At 36.8% G+C, this 24,452-nt stretch overlaps 1 protein-coding gene across 1 annotated transcript in view; it reads left to right on the top strand.

The window, feature by feature from the left end:
* Nucleotides 1–12,924, top strand: part of BIN3 (bridging integrator 3) — a 291,723-nt gene extending 278,799 nt beyond the window's left edge. The window contains exons 7-9 of the mRNA XM_053717975.1: nucleotides 7,866–8,007; nucleotides 10,081–10,215; nucleotides 10,592–12,924. Coding sequence (XP_053573950.1) covers nucleotides 7,866–8,007; nucleotides 10,081–10,215; nucleotides 10,592–10,738 — 424 coding nt within the window. The 3' untranslated portion in view covers nucleotides 10,739–12,924. The remainder of the gene's footprint in view (nucleotides 1–7,865; nucleotides 8,008–10,080; nucleotides 10,216–10,591) is intronic.
* Nucleotides 12,925–24,452: the final 11,528 nt, after the last annotated feature.

The raw sequence follows: 24,452 nt of genomic DNA, 5'->3' as shown, positions 1-24,452 counted from the left end.
CTGTATTTTATGTATTCAATAGTTTAGTTATGCATAATATCTTCATTATTTATTTTGCTCCCTTTTTGTATAATTTAGCTCTGAAAAAAGCGCAATTTCTAACTCCTGGACCTTGAAATGCACCCAGGTGTCTTCTCAAGCCTGTAACCCTGCTACATATCTGTTCCTGATTGGCATTAACTGATAACAACTGCAAAACTATTCACTTAAGGTGGCTGGCTTTGTTGTATGTGGACTAAAGCCCAAATTGGCTCCACCAAATAAAGCAAATGGTGGGTGGACTTAGGCTATTGAAAAATAATTGCGGTAAAAAGGATGTGATTTAAAAACATTAAGACTTGGCTGATAGCAACACAACAGAAATGTCTTTTATTACAAGATGTTTACTGACCCTTTGATCTTTGACCCTTTTGGATACACATCAGTTTTACACTGCATGTTCTGTATTTCATGGATATAAGCAATATCTCTCATCATTCTGTATTTATTATATACTAACATACCTTGTGTGGGATACTAAAACTGGTAGTATTTTTGTAAAACATATTCATGATTATTCCTCCTCCTATTTTCTGGCATATGCAAGTATCTAAGTCCACAGCACATAATCATCGAAAATATCTCTTCTTCATTAATCCATAAACATGGCCCAGTATGCAACGTTTTGAGACAAGCTCTTAATCATGCCTATTTTATGTCCCCATGACAGTGTTTGAAAATGCAAATGTATTTTGATCTAACATAATTATGCTTCACCTTGCATTAATAACTCTGATCTTGTTGGTTTACACTTCTTTATTAAAGTCTGGGAAAGGCCAAAATGTTGTTATATTTTATGTATTAATAAGTGTGTTTATATGTTTGTGCATTTTCTGTAATACTGATAAATAACTATTTTTGCTATGGTTGTGGAAATCTAGCTTTACCCACAGTTTCTTTTCCATAGGGCAAAATATATAAGTGTAACACACACAAAGCAGTGTACAATATGGGTTGATACTTCTCTCAAGATATCAGAACCACAGCCGTCCCACAGTCTCTCCTGAAATCTGTGTAGATAGATAGAGTGTTCTAGATGGAGGTGCAGGTTCACTCTATGAATCTATTTAATCACTGTATATTTCTTATTCCTCATCGGTTTTCATCTGTAGAGGTGTACTCAGCATATATTTCAGATGACCGGCTCTTTCTTAGTGCAAGAAAAGGATTTCACAGGTTTTCTGTTAAAAAAAAATACCTGTATTTTATTTTTCCCAACGCGTTTCAATGGACCCAGCCGTCTTTTTTAAGAGCATTTAAAAGTGCTTTACAAACCAAGCACTAAGAAAGAGCCGGTCATCTGAAATATATGCTGAGTACACCTCTGCACCTCTACAGATGAAAACCGATGAGGAATAAGAAATATACAGTGATTAAATAGATTCATAGAGTGAACCTGCGCCTCCATCTAGCACACCTTAAAATATATAAGTGTAATTTGCCCCCAAGCATTTAACATATCTCAAACAGAATGTACTACTAATACATAAGTTATTCACCACTTACCTTTTAAACCCTGTTTAGATTTGTGTGACTAGAAAGCTCCTCATACAACAATTTCGAGGAGCCTGTTTAGTCACCAGATTACATTCTGGCAGCAAAGCTTTCCTGTAGTTCTTTAAAGGGACAGTCAAGTAAAAAAAACTTTCATGATTTAAAAAGGTAATGTAATTTTAAACAACTTTCCAATATACCTTTATCACCAATTTTGCTTTGTTCTCTTCGTATGCTTAGTTCAAAGCTAATTCTAGGAGGTTCATATGCCAATTTCTTAGACATAGAAGACTGCCTATAATCTGAATGCATTTTGACCACTAGAGGGCATTAGTTCATGTGTTTCATATAGATAACATTGAGCTCGTGCACGTGAAGTTACCCTGAAGCCAGCACTGATTGGTTAAAATGCAAGTCTGTCAAAAGTACTGAAATAAGGGGGGCAGTCTGCAGAGGCTTAGATACAAGGTAATCACAGAGGTAATAAGTACATTTCTATAACAGTGTTGGTTATGCAAAACTGGGGAATGGGTAATAAAGGGATTATCTTTCATTTTAAACAACAAAAATGCTGGTGTTTACTGTCCCTTTAAAGCTTCTATAAAGGAGTGGAAAAATACAACAATAAGTTACCAACAAACAGAAAACAGTTATAGAAGTTTAAATTCTTGTTTAAAAGCCTGAAAATATGCAACGTAACCCGCGGCATTACTAATGAGCTCACATATGACATCAGCTACATCAACAGTTATATGTCAGATTACATCAACAATGACATCACATCAAATTATTATAAAATGTTCAACAAAAAAATTAACATTTGCATGCTTAACCTATTCCTAAAATGCAATAACTGCGTTTCTTTTGAGAAAGAAAATGTTAAAAATGATTTGAATTTATCATTAGTGCTTTAAAGTGCACATAAATTATGATTATTGATGACTAGCTTCTGCTATTTTGGTATATAGTTTCTATAGATACAAAACATAATTAATTGAAATCTACTAATTTGACTGCATCATCATTATAAATACTACTTTTATTACAATGAATTATTATTAGTATTATGTTTTACAAAGTTGTAGAAATTTACAATATATAATTATTTTAGTATTATAATTGAATAACTTGTGTGTTATCAGTATCATAAATGTTACAATTATTTTATTATGTTCGCACTTGTGCATCCACTTAAAAAGCTTTACTATTTTATTGTATTTGTTTACTAGATGCGTTTATTTCTGTATTCTTTATATATTTGGAACGCTAGGTTTCTTCTATAAAGGTAAGACGAGTCCACGGATTCATCCTTTACTTGTGGGATATTCTCCTTCCCTACAGGAAGTGGCAAAGAGCACCACAGCAGAGCTGTCTATATAGCTCCTCCCTTAGCTCCATCCCCCAGTCATTCTCTTTGCCTACTCTAAGTACTAGGAAGGGTAAAGTGAAAGAGGTGATAAAATACGAGACTGCTGGACAGCGGTGGTTTCCACATGGGCTTTTAAACATGATGCTTCTGTTGAACAGATTTGTAAGGCTGCAACTTGGTCTTCGCTTCATACCTTTTCCAAATTTTACAAATTAGATACTTTTGCTTCTTTGGAGGCTATTTTTGGGAGAAAAGTTCTTCAAGCAGTGGTGCCTTCTGTTTAACCATTTGTCTTGTCCCTCCCGTTCATCCGTGTCCTGTAGCTTTGGTATTGTATCCCACAAGTAAAGGATAAGGGAGGAGCTATATAGACAGCTCTGCTGTGGTGCTCTTTGCCACTTCCTGTTAGCAAGAGGATAATATCCTGCAAGTAAAGGATGAATCTGTGAACTCGTCGTACCATAGAAGAAATCAATTTATCAGGTAAGCATAAATTTGTTTTTTTTTTTACACTCCTAAAGAAAGCAAAAGATCATTTATAGTAAATATGCATTTCTTCAGAGGTCAAGGCTGCTAAAGGGAAATTAAATCCAAATATTTTTTTTATAATTCAGATAGAGCTTGCGATTTTAAACAACTTCCTAATTTACTTCTATTTATTTTTCTTTGTTTTCTTGGTATCTTTTGTTGAAAAGCAGGGACATATACTTAGGAGCTGGCCCATTTCTGGAGCACTATTTGGGAGCAGTTTTGCAAGAATGTTATCCACTTGCAAGAGCACTAGATGGCAGCACTTTTTCCTGTCATGTATTGCTCCAGGTGCCTACCTAGGTATCTCTTAAACACACAATATCATGGGATCAAAGCAAATTTGATAATAAAAGTGAATTGGAAACTTTTTTTAAATGGTCTGCTCTGTCTGACTCACAAAAGAACATTTTTGGTTTCATATCCCTTTTAACAGATTTAATTTAACAAATTATTTTTGTTGGATTGGAATGGCCCATGCATAGCACTTCATACAACTATTCTACCCGTTTAAAATACTGGAGTAAAATAATTTTATTTAAATATCTAAAAATAATTTACCCTTAAACTGTTGACACCAACTGTGCATATGCTCAAAATGGTTAAACATTTAGGGTCAGATTACAAGTGGAGTGCTATTTAACGCTCCTGCTCAAACGTTAACTGCGTTAGAAGTAAACTTTGTGCACTCGTCGGGTTTCGCTCATATTACGAGTTGAAGGTAAAAAGTTATCGCTCGCACACTAACCTGATGCGCGCAAACAGCCGAACTTAGAATATTTTGCAGGAGATAACCTATTCCCCCATAGAAGTCAATGGAGGAAAAAAAAAGTGGAAACAAAACTCACTCTCGTGCTAACCAACATAAAAATATAAATATTTCACATTCCAATGTTCTTCACATAGAAGAATATGTTCTATTTATTCATAAATACATATTTCATATATCTGATGGCATTTTGGTACAATATATATCTATACATATATAATTTATTCATTAAAATTATGGTGGAGATAAAAGAATGAGATTAAAATCCTCCATATCGCAAAAGTAAATCAATAGAAATTATTGCATAGGCAATTAGCACATCTAGGCAAGTATCCCCACTTGCCTTCACCCCAAAAAAACTCCATATGCATTGTTACCAATGCACCGGTGGATTCTGGGTAAGTTATGCAAATTAGATATGCAACATCTCAGCTTTTTGCTTCAAAATACTGTTAACACACAGCGATCCCCTAATGGGGTAAATGCAGCATATAGTGATTTTTGCCGGAATTAAGCATTGCACAAGAATGCAATTTTGCACTCTTGTGCAGCGGAGCCCCCTGCCCGCGCACAGCCAAACACGCGTGGGCAGGAGCTGTCAATCTCCTCGGTCGAACGAGACCGGGGAGATTAAAATTCGCCACCTAAGAGGTGGCGAGAGGTTAGGGAAGCTGCGGGCTGATGACCGCTGCTTGTTAAATACGGACTGCAGGTTCTCTTGTGAGAACCTGCAGTCGTAGGGGGTCGAAGGCTGTTGAAAGCCTTTGATAAATCGACCCTATTATATTGTTTAAGTGGTTGTGTGATAGTTTAGTGCCAGACTAGACATGAGAATACTAGACATGGGACCTCAAAAGGCAACATTAGGCACAAATGGTGTGTGTGTGGGTAGATAGATGGATGGATAGTATGGTCTGTTGAATAAAATGCTTTTTTTTTTTATACCTTATTAAAACCATGTTTGGAGTCAATCCCGGCCAATTAAACACAGTAGAAGTGTGAAAGGCCCAAATCTGAGCACTTTATTTTTCTTCTTCTGGACTCCCCTTGTGTTTGGTTATTAGGACTTGATTGCTGCATACCTTAGAATCTTGAGTGTCAGTTTAAAGGGACAGTCAAGTCAAACAAACTTTCATGATTCAGATAGGGTAAGCAATTTTAAACTTTCCAAATTACTTTTATCATTAAATTTGCTTTATTCTCTTAGTATTCTTTGTTGAAAGCTAAACATGTGTAGGCTGATATGCTAATTTCTAAGCCCTTGAGGGCAGCCTCTTATCTAAGTTAGACAGCGCTAGTTCATGTGTGCCATATAGCTAAACTGTGCTCACTCCCATGGAGTTATTTAACCCTGTCAGCACTGATTGTCTTTCAAAAGAACTGGGAAAAGGGGGCAGTCTGCAGAGGCTTAGATACAAGGTAATAACAGAGGTAAAAAGTATATTAATATAGCTGTGTTGGTTGTGCAAAACTGGGGAATGGGTAATAAAGGGATTATCTATCTTTTGTTTTTTAACAATACAAATTCTGGAGTAGACCATACCTTTTAAATTAAGCAAATGGCAGATATACAGCTGACAGAATGAAGTGTTTCTGGGTTGTTCTAAGGGGGGATTTGTTCTTTCCTCAATCTCTTCCATTAGTGCAATCTATAAGAACTAGTCTGGTTAGTTTAACATCATGTCCTGCGCAGTGAGTAGAATGGATACCATGATGCATATTTGTGCAAGAAAAACTGTGAAATGCACCACATAGTTCCAGTTAAAAGCTATGCGCATGCAAAGATATCTACACTAGAAAGAGGAAGAAACAGAAAGATCCACCACAATATGATTTTCTTTTTTTACATGTAAGTGTTAACGTTTCCTTTATAGCTTTGGTATATACCTATTAATGAAATAATAGAAATAAAATGCAAGTGAGGGATTGTTTATTTGGCTAGGATTTATCTATTGAGAGTGATAGTTCACAAAGTCCCATTGTTAACAAGTTTATCTTATGTGCATATTATATATTAAAGGGACAGTAAAGTCAAAATTAAACTTTTATTATTCAGCAACTTTCCAATTTACTTTTTTCATAAAATTTGCTTTGTTCCTTTGATATCGTTTGTTGAAAAGTAAATCTAGGAAGGCCGATAGGATATCAGGAGCGTGCATGTGTCTATGGCAGCTGTTTCCATCTATGTGTAACATTGCTATAAACAAAGTTGCAAACACCTGCCAGATGGCGATAGACACTTGCACGCTCCTGAGCTCACCTATTAGTACTCTTTAACAAAGGATACCAAGAGAACTAAGCAAACTTGGTTGCTGAAGTAAATTAGAAAGTTGTTTAAAATGTCATGCTCTATCCATTCAATTTAATGTGACATAAAACCCTCACATTTTTCTGCCATGATTTAGATAGAACATACAATTTTAAACAACTTTCCAATTGACTTCTATTATCAAATTGTTGTTTTTTTGTATCCTTTGTTGAAAAGCAGGAAGGTAAGTTCAGGAGTGTGCACGTGTCTGCAGTACTATTTATCAGCAGTTTTGCCACTAGATCGCAGCACTATTTCCTGTCATGTCATGCTCCACACAAGTGCCCGCTACCTATCTAGATATGTCCTCGACAAAGAATAACAAGCAAATAAAATTTGTTAATAGAAGTACATTGGGCACTTTTTTTAAACTGTACTCTTTGAGTCATGAAAGAAAAATTTTGGGTTTCATGTTCCTTTAACCCCTTGAGTGCTAATGACGGCTCTGAGCCATCACAAATTATGTCAGTCAGGTGCTAATGACGGCTCAGAGCCGTCATTAGCACTCTCCCACTTTGAGGGAGACCTGGGGGCTCCCACCGGCTCCTACCCCGGCGATCGGACCTGCATAGTGACAAGCATGTCCGGGGCTTCACGTTACGCGTGATGATGTCACCGCGCAACTTTATTTAACATTAACAATGTTAAATATAGGAGCAGGGGGTATGCTGCTTAGAAGCCTGTATCTCAGGCATTTAAGCAGCTACAGACCCCTAAGACTCACCGTTGGAAAGGTAATCGCCTAACCTTTCCAACAGTGTGGGAAAGTGCTTAGCACTAAAAGGGTTAAAGGGGCACTGAACCCAATTTTTTTCTTTCATGGTTCAGAAAGAGCATGCAATTTTAAGCAACTTTCTAATTTACTCCTATTATCAATGTTTCTTCATTCTCTTGCTATCTTCGTTTGAAAAGCAAGAATGTAAGTTTAGAAGCCGGCCCATTTTTGGTTCACAACCTGGGTTGTCCTTGCTGATTGGGCAGCACCAATAAACAAGCGCTGTCCATGGTCCTGAACCAAAAATTGTCTGGCTCCTTAGCTTAGATGCCTTCTTTTTCAAGTAAAGAAAACAAGAGAATGAAGAAAATTTGATAATGGGAGTTAATTAGAAAGTTGTTTAAAATTGCATGCTCTATCTGAATCATGAAAGAAAAAATGTGGGCTTAGTCTCCCTTTAAGTTTAATTTTGACTTTACTGTCCTTTTAATTTATCCATAAGCTTTCCTATGGTTTCTTCCACTCTCCTATAATTTGGCTAAAGTCTGAAGTAGTATGTGAAGAAAGTGATGGTGTCTCACTCTGACTATAAGAACAAATATCTTATTGAGAATAGATCAGTAATATGTGTTGTAATGAACAGGTTTGGTAGTGTCTTCCCTTCCTTGAACATGGCTGTGAAGAGAAGGGAACAAGCACTGCAGGAATATAAGAGACTTCAGACAAAAGTGGAAAAATATGAGGAGAAAGAGAGGACAGGAGCGGTTATTGCCAAACTGCACCAGGTAAGCAAGATGGGGTCAAGGGCATTGGCAGTTGTTTGGTTTGTGAGAATTAAAGGGTTAGGAAAATCAGAATTAAGCTTCCATGATTCAAATTGACTTTGTTCACTTGGGATCATTTGTTACAAAGTATATGCACATATCCTCAGCAGCAGCAATGCACTACTGGGAGCTAGCTGGTGATTAGCGGTTACAATCATTTGTGTCTTGTCATTGGCTCACCAGATGTGTTCCACTAGCTCCCAGTATTGTATTCATGCCCCGGAGCTGACTTTAACTATGTATTTAATCTGTTTGCAGGGGTTTAACACACAATTATATGCAAGCATTAGTGAAATACTATAATATTTCAATATATTAGAGCATTTTCTTTTGACACTTTTATATTCCTTTAATGTAAAAGCTTTGCATACAAAATAAATATAAAATAAATATATAAATATATTGGGTCAGATTACAAGTGACGCTCTTATAGCTCGACCAAAGTAAACTTTTAAAGCGGGCGGGTTAGCGCGCTTATTACAAGTTGAAGTAAAAAGTTAGAATGCAAGCGAAACCTGATGCGCATTAACTTTAGGAATTCGGATATTGTGACATTGTTCGCTTCTTTGATGTCTTTGGGAAGAAGTAGTTAACTCTAAAAAAAAATGATAACACATCTCTCGCTTTTTAAATATATATCTATACCTTTATATCTAATAAAATATATATACAGGTGTGTGTAATATATATATAATTTTCTTTTTGGCAAAGATACCCCTCTCCTTGGGTATTTGTTTGTATATTCACAGACAATTTGCAGGAATACAGTTTTAACATACACAAAATAAATCCTTGCACAATGGTGCTTACTAAACGGAATAAAGTATCTCTAACTAAAGTTGTGTGACTTTTCCACACAACTGCAAAACTACAAAACAGATTTCAATCCTCACAGGCCTAGACAGCAACACAACTCCATATCCTCTTGCCTTTCACATACAGGTTTTAACTAACAGCCTCAGCACACACTATTTAACAGGAGTTAGTTGACCTTAATTAGCTGCTGGTGAGAAAACTTTAGCTTGTAGGGAAAACCTGAACTGGATTCTTCACCTGCAATTATCTGCCAACTCAAAACTGTGGAGTGGATTAAATGCCTGAAGTATACAATTATATGTTATATTTTTAATACCACCAACAATACTGAATAATTTGTCTGGAAACATATATTCTTATACTTTTCCATATATAAATACCTTGTCATATACCTTTTTAACCTTTATTAAAAAAAATATTAATATTTCTATGAACTATTTTAATCAGAAAGTGTATATATGAGTGTAACACTTTATTTTAATGTATTTATGTTGTGTTTGATGTAACGTTTAGGTCTAACCTGATGAGCTAAAATGTTGTTTGTGGTCAAGGGCAACTGTCTTTACATGCGCATAAGTTAGCACGGTTGTGATATTGCTTATTGAGTATTTTGTATCTTATCTCCTTATATAATTTTAAGTCTGTTGCCAGTTAGGAAAAGATATGTTTCTGCACTGATTAAGTGGTCTCTGTTTAAAATGTTGTAGGGTCAGGTTTCTGGATCTTGTGGTATAATCTACAGCTTCTTGAGTCAATAAAAAAACACAACTTCCTGAGTTAACATTATTGGACATAATAATGAAACTGCATTGTATTTTTTTACTACTAATAATAAATTCATTTTTACGTTTAATTTCTTCTTAGGGTACAGTAGAAAATAATTGAGTAGGGATGGCTGCTTGACAAACAGTTTTTAAATCATGTAATGTTACTTTGTGTATCCACATTTACTATTTGTGTAATAAGAAAGATCTTTTGATTGTATACATTATATGGCACCATATATGTTTAAGACTGGAACACATTTAAATATATTGTTGCTTATAATAATTCAATTATGATTATTATACTTGGTTTTTAACATTGTGTATTATTTTTTTAATATTAGAAGAGTAAAGGTGTATGTTTGTGCAAACACATAGTCACCATAGCGTTTTGTGCATAAATGATACCGAAAGCCTTGTATTTGAGTTGTTTCTTGTGTGTTCATACATGCAGGCCCGAGAGGAGCTTCGTCCAGTCAGGGAAGACTTTGAAGCCAAGAACCAGCAGCTCTTGGATGAAATGCCGAAATTTTACAACAGTCGCATAGATTTCTTCAAACCCAGTTTTCATTCCCTTATCCAAGCTCAGGTAACAGATAAATCTGATGTGTTCCTCGTTAGCATTGTGCACCTGTTGCTTACTGAATCAATATCATTGTCTTTCCAACTGTTCCTTCAAATAAGACTCTAGAATGTCTGGTTCTTGCTTTCTGTAAAACATGAGTCCTGCTATTCTCATCTCAGCACTTCATATAAAGTTTCCTATGCCTTCCTATCCCTTTATAACTCAATATCCCATTATTTTGTTATGCCTCCTCCTACTCCATATATCCTAATTTTACAACTCCTCATAGCTATCTGTACAGTAGCTTCCTATGACCCCTTGTAGCACACCATAGATTTGCTTCTTTTTTGTCTCATCTTTCATTGCTTCACGTAATCACAATAATCCCTCCCTATTACAGGTGACATACTACACAGAAATGTCTCGTGTTTTTGGAGATCTTGCCCAGCAGGTGGATAAGGACCAGTTAACAGACTCCGAAAAAGAGCGAGAGAATGAGGCCAAGCTAGCGGAGCTGCGTGCACTCTCTATAGTTGCAGATGACTGAGTTGTGATACCTAATTTGACCCAACCCAGCCCATCTCTAAAGCAACGCTAAAAAAATATGCACTACATTTTTTTTTATACCACCGTAACATCATGCTGAGAACTAACTGTGATTAATTCCTCATATAAAGGGTTGGGATCATGTTGGGATCATCAGCTATGAAGGACTTGGGTCACACTTCTTTTTTTGTTTTGAGAAAGCAGAAGACTCCATAGGTTAAAGATCTTATTATATAGTCAACGTAAACAAATGCCTATGTGTTTGCACATGATCTTATTTATGATGGACAGCTAAAGGTAACCCAGTTTAGTGGGGGGGATACATAACTCCTAAAGTGCCTTTAAAGCATTGATATAAAGCTGAACCTAAATGTTAGTGTTCAGTTTCTTTATTCAATAGGAGAGAGTCTTGAGATATATCTTGACCTGATTAGTTATACAAAATAAGTGTAAGGACAAATAAAATCTGCACTCTATGGAGTTTCTGGGACCAAATTCCGTTCCTCACGCCATGAATAGACCAGGATTTTCCCCCATAAACATCAATAAAAAATGTTTTACTTTTTTTGGGGAAGTCTAGAGATTGTTGATTTTGTTTGTCCTTGGATTATACTTTCTCCAGCACCCTAGTTCCATATTTGGAAGGGGAGATTGGAGATCCTTCTAACTGTTTTAAAGACATATAGTTTAATAAAATGTAAACAGGGGTCGACAAAAATTTAGGAGCCAGTAACAATATTTAAAAGACAAAAAGTTTGGAGCCGGGGGTAAAATTCTAGTAGTCAATGGCTTCCTGGCTCCTGGGTTTGTCGATCCCTAGTGTCATTATATGTTAATAGTAATCAAAGACAGCTGTTAAAGTTTTCATACAGATCTTACATCTCAGATATTCTTAAATCCAAATGAATATGGTCAGCAGTACATTTTTATGAGTAATTGTTTCTGTCACCTTTCATCAGTTTTGGATAATATCAGTTTCCCTCTCAGTAAGTTGAACTTTATCTATAAAGAGAATGAATGGTGTACTTCTTGTTAATGTAAAAAAATAATCGGGGTCAGTAATTGGTTATTAATTTACACGCTCTGTCTGTTAATGTTTTTAAAAATATATTGTGTTTAGTTTTATATTTCTCTTTTCAGGATATGGATTTACTTTTAATTTTTGTTAAATACTACTAGGAAAAGTATAGCCCAACATAATGTAAGGGTACAGCTCATGTCCTCTAGGGTCTACACAGACCAAACCTTCAGGATTGCAGTTTAATTAAACCAACTATATTATTATCATAGAGATCCTGAAGTTCTAGTTTTGGGGGGGCTCAAGAAATGATGTTGGGTTATCTCAGGTACATGACTCCTACTAGTGGACGGCGTATTACTAGATACAAATGGATCTCACTCTTCAGTAATTGTCAATGGCATCTCATCATATGGCTATGTGCTAAGTAATAGTTGAAAAATTTAATTTATTCTCATCTATGCATGTAGTAAAGCCACTGAACTGTATTGTATATATTATACACTACCTCGACTCCCTAAGCTATTACCAGAAGAATCACTTGCCCAGCATCCGTCCAGTGATACAAACACTCCTACCTTCTCATTTATTTGCTTACGAATATTAGCGATATTATAAACACTGTTGCCCTCATGTGGTAAAATCAATCTGTACAGATAACCATATTTTTCATTCTTTTTTTATTTTTCTGTTCCCTTCATTTTTATTTTTATTTTTTCGGTATCACCTTTCTTTTATTGTCTCAGAGCCCAAATGTATGTTAGGTGTCTTCTGACTTGCAATGCTTGTTCTCATTTTCATATGGTGCTCCTTTTCTCTCTCATTTTTTTTTTTTGTATTTAGCTCTGTTTTTTTCCATTCTTTATTTCTTCACCCCTCAGGTTTTTTTTTTTTTGTTTTGGTTTTTTTTTTGTTATATTTTCCATTTGTGGTGCTTTATTTGTATCTTACGGTCTTAATTCTATTACTTTATTGTTTTGTTTTATTTCTGCATTTTCGTTCTTTTCAATCATATCTACTATAGTGCATATTTAAACTCATGATGTCATAAACTACATTAGATTTCTATGTAATTAGTCTATTTACAAAAATGTCCTCTATTTTATTACTTCCTTTCCAAGTCTTGTGAGAGACTAAAAGCTGCTATTTTAATAAAATACTTAAACATCCTTCACTGTTCTAGCTTTGTTTATTTCCACAGGATTGTATAGTTTGTTTGAATTGCTTATTGGTGTTGGATGTATATGCAGCATGTTTCTTAAAATACGATTTGCACAAATAATGGACATTAAACCTCAGAATATATCAGCAGTTAAAGGGACAGTATAGTCAAAATTTAACTTCATGATTCAGATAGGGCATGTCATTTTAAACAACTTTCCAATTTACTTTTATCATCCTAGTTGAAAGCTAAACCTAGGTAGCTCTTATGCACAGGCTGGAATACATTTGACAGTTTTTCAAAGCTGGAGGGCGTTAGTTCACGTTCACCATATAGATAACATTGTGCTCACACCCTAAGGGTCAGCACTGATTGGCTAAAATGTAAGTCTTTCAAAATAACTGAAATGAGAGGGCAGTTTGCAGAGGCTTAGATACAAGGTAATCACAGAGGTAAAAAGTGTATTAATATAACTGTTGGCTATGCAAAACTGGGGACTGGGTAATAAAGGGATTATCTTTTTAAACAATAACAATTCTGATGCAGACTGTCCCTTTAAGCATTGCATTGCAAAATAAATTACATAAAATCCTAACACTGCCCAGTTTACAAGATTGTTCAGGTACTCTTCTTGAAAAGCCTGTTGGAATTCATGTTTCTTATCTCCATTGCTGTGACCAGTTAGGGACACATTTAGAGGGACGTAAAAGCCAAAATTATACTTTCATGATTTAGATAGAGCATACAATTTTAAACCACTTTCCAATTTACTTCTATTATCTAATTTGATTAGTTTTCTTGATAGCCTTTACTGAAAAGCTGACATAGATCGGCTAAGGAGCTGGGATCTAGCTGCTGATTGGTGGCTGCACATATATACCTCTTATTATTGGCTTACAAATGTGTTAAGCTAGCTCCCAGTAGTGCATTGATGCCCCTTCAAAAAAAGGATATCAAGAGAATGACACAAAACTAATAATAGAAGTAAATTGGAAAGTTTTCTTTTTAAATATATGCTAGTCATTGGACTAGAATTTTCATTGATTTCAAAATGTGGGGCACATTCATTCCCCATAATTAATACCGCCCCCCTGATCCCTTGCAACCGATTGTACAAGAGCAGGGCTTGTCAATCATTTCATTTGAATCACTCCAAGGGGATTTTCCGCTGTTTCATAGATATCAATTGCCTCTTACTAAATCTGCCCCACTGTGTAGAATGTAAAGCCAAAATTAAACTTGCATGATTCAGATGGAGCATGTAATTTTAAGACACTTTTAAATTAACTTCTATTTTCAAATTTGCTTCGTTCTCTTGGTGTCCCCTGTTGAAAAAGAATGTGCACATATCCTACCCTAGTGGGAGCTAGCTGCTGATTGATGCCTGCACACATTTGTCTTTTGTGATTGGCTAACTAGATGTGTTCAGCTAGCTGCAGTAGTACAATGCTGTTCCTTCAGCAAAGTATAACACAAGAATGAAGCAAATTTGATAATAGAAGTAAATTGGAAAGTTGATTAAAAAATGTATGTTCTATCCAAATCACAAAATAAAGTGTTTGGGTTTTCTGTCCCTTTAATTTATGTGGAAAATATAATGTTTAATATCCCTTTAAAGGAGCCAAACAGTACAATATAATATAACATATTTGATTATATTTTAATATTATAATACATTACATTATAGCAAATTATTTTATATCTGTAATATATTATGTCTGTCTGCAATCTTCTTCCTTTCCTAACCTTTGATAACCATGTTATTTGTAAAAAAAAAAATGCAAACTACAAACTATTTAATTAATCTATGACCCTCCATACCTCGTATAATGATGAACATTCCTGTAATATTTATATTTATTTAGTTTATAGGGCATTTAACGTGCTTGTTTAAATATGCAACTTACATATTTAATAAAGGAACACGAACATCAAAATGAAACTTTATTGATTTAGATAGAACATGCCATTAAAAAAAAAATGCAGTTTGCTTCCATTATTAAATTATGCACAGTTTGTTTATATGTACACTTTCTTACTGAGAATGTGCAAGAGTTCACAGTGTATATGTGTATGAGTCTGTGATTTGCTGATGGATGTCACCTGATGCTGGGGGTGGGAAATTGAATGAAATTTTGAAATTTGTTCGAAAAGAACAATCTACTGCTCATTTGAAATTCAGAGTAAGTGCTATTGCATTCTCTTTTTGTATGTGTGTTTATTGACTCTTTACTGGAACTCTCTGTATATGCATGGAAGAAAGAATAATTTAGTTCCATTAAAATTCCCTTTAACTGGGATTCCATCTCCTGGACAGTCTTAGAATCATATTCAGAATGCATTTAAGTCAATGCAGCTTGTCAGGTGACGTGGAGTCAGCTAGAAATAGCTTTGAATGAAATAAATATAATGTGTCATTTACAAAAGGGAACGCCATATTAGCTTTATCTGTTGTACATTAAAAAAACATTATTGATTAGAAATCTTATTTCTGTATTGCTGTCATAAGCAGACATTAAACTTAAAAAGAACATATTTTATTGCAGGGAGCAATTAATCACTCTTTATTGGCTTTGTCTTCCATTACTGAAGCAGCAGAATTTTTAGATTTAAAAAAAGAAGCTATGGAGCATACAGATTTACAGTCTATGCTCTGTATGATTGCTAACATCCGTCTTCTTTTTCTTTCCTAGTTGAGGCTACGGCATATTTACTCAAAATGCATGATGGCAGCAATTTTGGCTTAAAGAGTCTTTTGGCGAACACATTGACTGGTAGATCACACATTTAAAATGAATACTTGTGTTTTAACATTTTAGCCTTATGTGTTGTTTGGACAACAATTTGAGTCTTTGAGTTATTTATTTTTAAATCTGATACTTTAACTATGTTTCTACCTCACATTTTTTAAATTAAAAATTATAGCTCCCAATTTACATCTTTAGCGCCTGTCCAGATCTTCCCTGTTGGGCAGCCTCAATAATACATCGGTGGGATCTCAAAATCAAGTCTGGTTATCATCATATAGAATTCCACACGGTAAGTCAGTCCAATTAATATTATTGTTTGTTAAGCAAATTCTGTAGCTCTTGGTCCTCTAACCCAATGGTTTGTCTGTTTGAAAGATACATTGCTCATGTAAAAGGCATTCAGGCTATTCCATACCACCAAGACAAATTGGGATTTTATATAGAGTGTTTCTGGTTCCTAAAAGAGGAGGTTCCTAGCATTCATTCTCTGAACTTGAAACTAAACAAATGCATTATTCCAAAACAATTCAAGATTAAATAATTGATTACACTAATCAAGGTAATCCCAGCAAATACATGTTCTAATAATAAATTGAATGTAAAAACACTGTACACAAATTTGTTAATAAACTTCTTATGTTTAATGGGGGGTGGGGGGGTTGACTCTTCAGGATTGTTCTCCTTGTTCTTAATCCAGAATGACCTCAAAGAAATGAAGAATTGATAGTGTAGTTCTATTATCTAGAGGGTATAACACAGGAAAGAGATATAATTAAGCTTCTAGTATATATGCATTGTTTCATCCACCACTGTAACTTTAAGTAAGAATCCAACAAAGGATACAGGAAAAAAATTGACCTGTGCATTCGGAATTCGTTTGTATAAACAAATGCCTATAAACATCAAGATTATGTTATTTCTTAAAAGGGAATTAAATACCTCTTGCTTTATGGTAAAAAATGTGCTTGTCCCATGGTTCCTAGAAAAGCCAAAAAGCAACATCTGTAACCTATTTTTTAAAAATGCTGCAGATTGCCTAAACCTGCTCTTTGATTTGCAGGTTACAGGAATTGTTTTGTTTTGTTTGGGGGCTGGTTTGGGTCTCTCTAGGGAGTTATGGGACAAGCACAATTTTTACTCAAAAGCAAAATGTGTTTAAAGGGACTGAAAATTTAAATTTAAGAAATTTATGATTCAGATAGAAAACATGCTAGTTACTGATGGGATATACTTTCCTACCAGGAGGGGGCAAAGTTTCCCAAACATCAAATGCCTACAAATACACGTCCCACATCACTCATACCTCAGTTTTAAAACTTTGCCTCCTTAGGAGGTGGAGAAGCATGATGTTCTTGATTTCTTCAGTGAAAGTCGCTTCTAAGCATATTGAACCCCAGTTCCTCTCTAAGTGCAGTGTTTGTCTGAGGGATGTGAGGTGAGTATTGCCTGATGATACCATGTTTTCGCCTATGGGAAGGCTATTCATAAGGCTCTCTGTAAATCGGTCGCAGGGATTCATCTGCTGCCCCCCTTTATAGATTTACTAAATACTCTTATACCATTACCTCTGGTGATATCTTTCAGTAGTGGTTTGGCTGTTTGCTATATGCGGATGGGTGTCTTACATGGTAAGTATATACTCTTATTATATAAGACACTCTCAGCTATGGATTGGGTACTTTTTAAGTAAAGTTGTTATATATTGTTGGTATACATGCCATGAGTCAGTAATTCAGTGCTCTTTTTTAGCGACTTTAATTAGTGGCTAAATGTTTGTCAAGGTTGGTAGTCTGTGAAACATACCGGGTTTTTATTTTTGGAGCTAGTCATTTATTTATAAATTAGGATGCTACATATTATATTAGTCTCATGGAATGTTGATAATCACATTTCTTCTATAAGGTACGACGAGTCCACGGATTCATCCTTTACTTGTGGGATATTATCCTCCTGCTAACAGGAAGTGGCAAAGAGCACCACAGCAGAGCTGTCTATATAGCTCCTCCCTTAACTCCACCCCCCAGTCATTCTCTTTGCCTACTCTAAGTACTAGGAAGGGTAAAGTGAAAGAGGTGATAAAATGTTAGTTTTGAGCTCGCATTCTATTGGCTGATCGGAACAGCCAATAGAATGCAAGCTCAATCTGATTGGCTGATTGGTTCAGGCAATCGGATTGAACTTGAATCTGATTGGCTGATTCAATCAGCCAATCAGATTTTTCTACCTTAATTCCGATTGGCTGATAGAATCCTATCAGCCAATCGGAATTCGACGGACGCCATCTTGGATGACGTCATTTAAAGGTACCTCATTCGTCGTTCAGTCGTCGGCCGGGATGGATGCTCCGCGTCGGAGGAGCGAAGAAAGAAGATTGAAGATGCCGCTTGATGGAAGATGCTGCCGGATGGAAGAAGACTTTGCTGCCGCTTGGATAAAGACATCGCCCGGATCGGATGAGGAGTTCGGCCCGGTTGGGTGAAGACAAGGTAGGGAGATCTTCAGGGGGGGTAGTGTTAGGTTTATTTAAGGGGAGTTTGGGTTAGATTAGGGGTATGTGGGTGGTGGGTTGTAATGTTGGGGGGTGGTATTGTGTTTTTTTTTCAGGCAAAAGAGCAGTTTCCTTTGCCCCGCAAAAGGCCCTTTTAAGGGCTGGTAAGGTAAAAGAGCTTTGAACTTGTTTAATTTAGAATAGGGTAGGGAATTTTTTTTATTTTGGGGGGCTTTATTATTTTATTAAGAGGCTTAGAATAGGTGTAATTAGCTTAAAAATCTTGTAATCTTTTTTTTATTTTTTGTAATTTAGTGTAGTGTATTTAATTGTATTTTAGTTTAGATATTTGTAGTTTATTTAATTTATTGATAGTGTAGGTGTATTTGTAACTTAGGTTAGGATTTATTTTACAGGTAAATTGGTAATTATTTTAACTAGGTAGCTATTAAATAGTTATTAACTATTTAATAGCTATTATACCTAGTTAAAATAATTAACAATTTACCTGTAAAATAAATATAAACCCTAACATAGCTACAATGTAATTATTAATTATATTGTAGCTATCTTAGGGTTTATTTTATAGGTAAGTATTTAGATTTAAATTGGAATAATTTAGTTTATAATATGAATTAGATTTATTTAATAACGGCTAGATTTGGAGTTTGGCGGTAGATGGGTTGCTAACGCCACGCGTGTTTTATGTCTAACGCACGGCATTGTTTGACTCCGGTATTTAGAGTTCAAAAAAGACCATCTAACGATGCTCCTAGCGCGTGTATGTCACACGCGGAATACTGCCCGCGTTAGACAGTCTCCCATAGAGATCAATGGAAAAGCAAAAAAATAGCTTTTTTCACCTAACACTCGATCTCGCGAGAAATACGCACAGCTCGGTCATATTACGCATACCACATCATGCACAACAATAACACGCCGCAAATGTCACAACAACAATCAATCAACAAAGCACACAAGCATTACACATTCACAAGCGGGGGGATTTTTAATAAAATTTAATACGGGGAATACGCATATACTTTAAGATGCGGAAATTCGCAAAATAACAACAAGGAATAAAAAATATATACATACACTAGAAAAATAATCGCATTCAATATCACTATATATTAGGACAAACATACATATACAACACTTCACTAATACCACACCATCGCAAATTCACATTTAAACAGAATACTATTGGACAATGTTATCGAAAACGACCACTATGACATCATCGCATTCTACACATTCCACAAATACTAACTCAAAATGAGCATGCGCAAATTCACATAACTAATACACATTGCACTAATATTAATTGCTAATAAAGCACACCTGAACACAATTTACAACGGAAATTGGTACATCATAAAACATTTACACAGGGTATATAAGCACCACACAAGCATGGCTTCTTTGACTGTGTTGCTGTTGGATCTTTGGAGATTGGAGGTTTAAGATTAGAGAGTTTGTGCATTATTGTGAGTGAGTTAGTGTTAGCGTGAGAGAGTCAGTTGTTAGTGTTATCGTGAGTGAGTTAGTGGGAGTTAGTGGGAGTGGGAGAGAGTCAGTTAGTGGGAGCGTGAGTGAGTTAGTGGGAGTGGGAGTTGTTAGTGAGAGTTAGTGCTAGTGTGAGTCAGTTAGTGGGAGCGTGAGTTAGTGGTAGTGGGAGTTAGTGAGAGTTAGTGGGAGTGTTTGTTAGTGAGAATTAGTAGTAGTGTGTTAGTGAGAATTAGTAGTAGTGTGAGTTAGCGAGCGAGTGATTTTTCTGTACACTTAACACATTTACACGCAAACACATTCAATACATACATACACTTATCAATAACACTACACAGTGGCGTAGCGTGGCTTCTCAGCGCCCAGGGCAAGGCAAGAATTGCGCCCCCCTAATCCATTAGCACTGACTGAGTCTCTTCCACCAGTACAGTAGGGATTGGCAAATTTGCTTTGAATATAGGAGACAGCTCAACAACTTAGGAGACAGGTTTTTGTTTTAAAACAAACAAAGCTTTATTTTAACAACAAAAATATATACTATATATATATATATATATATATATATATATATATATATATATAGAATTCTAAACTCTACATTCATCCTTAAAAATTAGGATTCAATATGGTTGCAGGCAGCCATTACTTTATTATATACATTAAGTAAGTACATTATATAACTTAACAATTAAATTTTTTATGGTTTAATATTTAAACATGGGATTTAATTTTTAAATACATCTGAGCCAGCATGCCAGAGTGTGAGAGTGATCTATGCTGCTTTAAAGTGAAAGCCAGTTATTATTTTTTTTAAATTAATTTTTAACCTGGGTAAAACATACAAGGTGTAGATCATTTACATTTTGTATGTTTTATTTTACCCAGGTTAAAAATGAATTTGAAATAAAATAACCAGCTTTCACTTTAAAGCAGCATAGATCACTCTCACACTCTGGCATGCTGGCTGGCTCAGACTCTGGGTCCTTTGGAAGCTGGAACTTGGCTGGCTGGCCCTGCGACGTCACCTGGGTAACGGTAGAGGCTAAGCTGCATTTTGCGTGCGTTGCCATTTCCAATCCCTATTCCCCAGGGCCCAGGCAAAAACAGGGGCTATAATAATTTAATTATAATTCTGGCTGGCAGTGGCACTGGTGGTCTGGTTCTGATACGGACCCGGTGATGAGTTTGGTAATTTCTGTTGACACTACTTACCTTATCATTGCGGGCGCGGCGTACTAGTCAGTCTGACTCCACTCTGGATGTGCTGCTCTGACTTCTTCCTCCCTCCTGACATGTGCACTGGGAGTGGGAGTGGACCGTGCTAACTAGTGGCATAAACACTAGTCTAGCAGCAGGTAACGGTCGGATAGGATTACACTCATAAAATTATGATAATTAAATCATTACACAGCACGTCTTGACTTCAGAGTAGTAGACAGTTCACTTGAGAGACAGAACGGCTGGGCGCAGGCGCCTGTCAGATTTTTTAGCCTCCCTGTAGCGCCGCTGGGAGTGGGACTGCGACTGTCTACTGTCTTGAGATGGTGGGGACTGGGGAGGCTGGGAGCCAAGCATTTTGCGCCCCCCAGAATTTTGCGCCCGGGGCAACCGCCCCTGTGGCCCCCCCCACGCTACGCCACTGACACTACATACACTCCATACCCCATCCCCCTCATACTACACTCCATACCCCATTCCCTGTAGTCCCATTCCCTTTCATCCCATTTACTCTTATCCCATACCCCATACCCATCCCATCCCCATCCCCTAGTTACATTTAGTTTACATATCCTCCTTTTAGTCGTTTTCTTCTTTTGATTTATTTAAATACTCCTTACCCTCTTTGTTTTTTTAGATCCCTCTCACACTTTCAGCACTTTTATGGTCTTTTTAGTTCTTTATTTTGACCCACTTTCATTTCATCACACTCACTTTTTGTTTGATTATTTGGGGTTTAGTTTAGGGAACAGATGGAGGGCAGGCAGGGGAGAGGTAGAGGGGGGAGGAGAGGGAGGGGGAGAGGAACAGGGCAGGAAGGGGGGCAGGAAGTGGGGGTGGAAGTGGTGGGTGGACCCAGCCACTTGGTTCAAGATGAACAAGTGGCTGGGCCCAGTGGCGGACAGAGTAGGGCTTCACAGTCCGGGAAACAGAGGGCATCGTCACAGGGGAAGGCCAAGGCGACTAGGGAGGCGAGGTTTTCAATGGAGGAGAAGGAGGCCCTCGTAGAGGCCTATATGGCCAGGTATAGGAGGCTGCAGCACCAGAAGACTACCCCGACTGAGAAGAGGAGGCTCTGGAATGAAATAAGCAATGCAGTCAATGCAGTGGGTGGCCGGAACAGAGATATGGACTCTATAAAACATCGCTACTGGGACTGTAAGATGGATCTCAAGAAAAAGTTAAGCCTGGAGGCCCGACATTCCGCAGGAACCGGTGGCGGCCCTGCCCTGGAAATCGAGTACTGCCGATGGGAGGAAATGTTGCGGCCCAGCATCTCCGAGGTGGATGTAGTCGGTATCGGAGGAATTGATACCGGGAACCTGCCATTCTCATCTGACGGTAAGCTCATTGAAGAATAAATTCACATACGAATGTATTTCAAGGGACACTATACGCAAACCTTTACTTTCATGATTGAGGTAGCGAATACAATTTGACAAAACATTCAAATGTACTTATATTACCTAATTTGAATCATTCTTGAGATATATTTTAATGAAGAAATAGCCATGCACACGGTGAAACAATCACAGGAGGCAGCTATATTCAGCTAACAATCAGCATCTTCTAAGCATATTTAGATATGCTTTTCAGCAAAGAATATCCAGAGAATGAAGCTAATTAGATAAGAAAAGTACATTAGAAAGTTGATTATAAATGTATGCTTCTAAATCATGAAAGATAAAACATTGGGTTTCATGTCCCTTTAAGGATCAGATTAATGCTATAACGTTGTTTACACGCATTCAATTACTTTGCGGTTACATCAGTATCTAGGCTATAGGTTAGGTGTGCATTTAAACAGACTGAAAACAAACGCTAAAACATTCAGATTGACCAGAGATATCACAAACACGGTTTAGAAAATGCGGAAATCGTATTGATTGTTAGATTTCAAAGTGGATTAATGATTCTGCATTTGTAATTGTATCGTAAGCTAAGTCATTTAAAGCTTCATTTGCAAATATGCTAATATATACAAATTTTATTTTTTTAAATATACAGAGTCTGGGGAGGAGGCAGCACAACAAATACAGCCTCCTCCATCTCCCCGGGATGAGAGTGGTGGGGAGGAATTTCCACTTCGGAGGGAAGAGGCCCCCCGTGACGAAGAGGGCACGGAAGCAGATGAAGAGGCCCCGGAAGCAGAGGAGGAGGCCGCGGAACCAGAGGCCCCTCAAGAACCCGCACACCGCCGTGCACGGGTACCCCGCCAAGCACAACAAGAGGAAATAGCGGAGGTGCGGGTTCTACTGGATTACATAGACCAGATGCGTAACTCCCGGATACAAAATATCGAAGGCCGAACTCGAATTCTTGATGGACAAAACCAAATAATTGAAGGCCAAAACCAAATAATAAACATACTTAATAGAATAGAACAAGGGCAAAACAGAATCATTAATCTACACCAAGAGATGTTTAGTTTTTTCCGGGAGGCGCATGCTGGTCTGCCTCCTGGTCCGCCTCCTGCTGCTGGGCCTCCTGCTGCTGGGCCATCTTCTCCTGCCGGCCCATCTTCTCCTGCCGGCCCATCTTCTCCTGCCGGGACATCTCCTCCTGCCGAGCCATCTTCTCCTCTTCAGCCATCTTCTCCTCTTCAGCCATTTTCTCCTCCTCAGCCATCTTCTCCTCCTCACCTTGGTCGTCCCAGTACTCTTCCTTCCACTCTTCCCACAACATCTCCAAGGAGAACTCGTCAGAGTCGGCAGTTGCCCCTCCCAGAGCCTCAGCCCCGTGGGAAGAGGGGAAGGAAGAGGAAGTAAGTATTTGTTTTCATGTTTAATGTTTTTTTTATTTAATGTGTAATGGATAGGTATGTGATGATGTGGTTTTCATACATTTGTGGACCACACTCTGTATATAATCTACTTCTATGGGACCGGGTCCATGGAGGCAGATTGTTTGCAGAGTGTGGGTTATAAGTGTGTGAAAACCACATCATCACATACCTATCCTTGTTCATGATATTGATTGGTTTCTGTGATGTGATGTCCAAACTGTTTCCCGAATCGCAAACAAAATTACCATTACAATTATCCATGATGGCATATTACTGTTTGAATGCCAATAACACAGCTTAAAGGGACAGTCAGAAAATTATTGATTACAAAGAAAACACTGTATTACGCATTATCAAGTTGGAAACAACAAAACATGGAGAAATTCGTGTGACTTATGTGCTTACCCTTGTATCTATGACTATGAAAAATGACCACTTATTTGTTGTTCTGACATAACAACATTTTAGATATCAATGATCAATACATGGTAAATAATATGCTGTATGAGCACAAGGTTTTACATATACAAATGCTATCCAAATGCCCTCTAGTGGTCAAATTGTATAATGATTACATGCACTCTTCAAGCTCGAAGAAATGAGCACACGAACCTCATAGGTTTAGCTCGCAAATTAAAATAAACACAGACAAATGATTAATTGGTGATAAACATTTGATATCATTGATATTACAAAATTGACTTTTAGAATAATGCAAAACATTATTTGTTTTCTAAACTGTCCCTTTAACAAAATTACATATGCTAACATATATTTGAAGATTG

Source organism: Bombina bombina, chromosome 6 (genome assembly GCF_027579735.1).
Source record: "Bombina bombina isolate aBomBom1 chromosome 6, aBomBom1.pri, whole genome shotgun sequence".
NCBI classification, from domain to species: Eukaryota; Metazoa; Chordata; class Amphibia; order Anura; family Bombinatoridae; genus Bombina; species Bombina bombina.
Note: the sequence above shows the minus strand (reverse complement) of the source record. Positions and strands in the feature narration are given on the sequence as shown.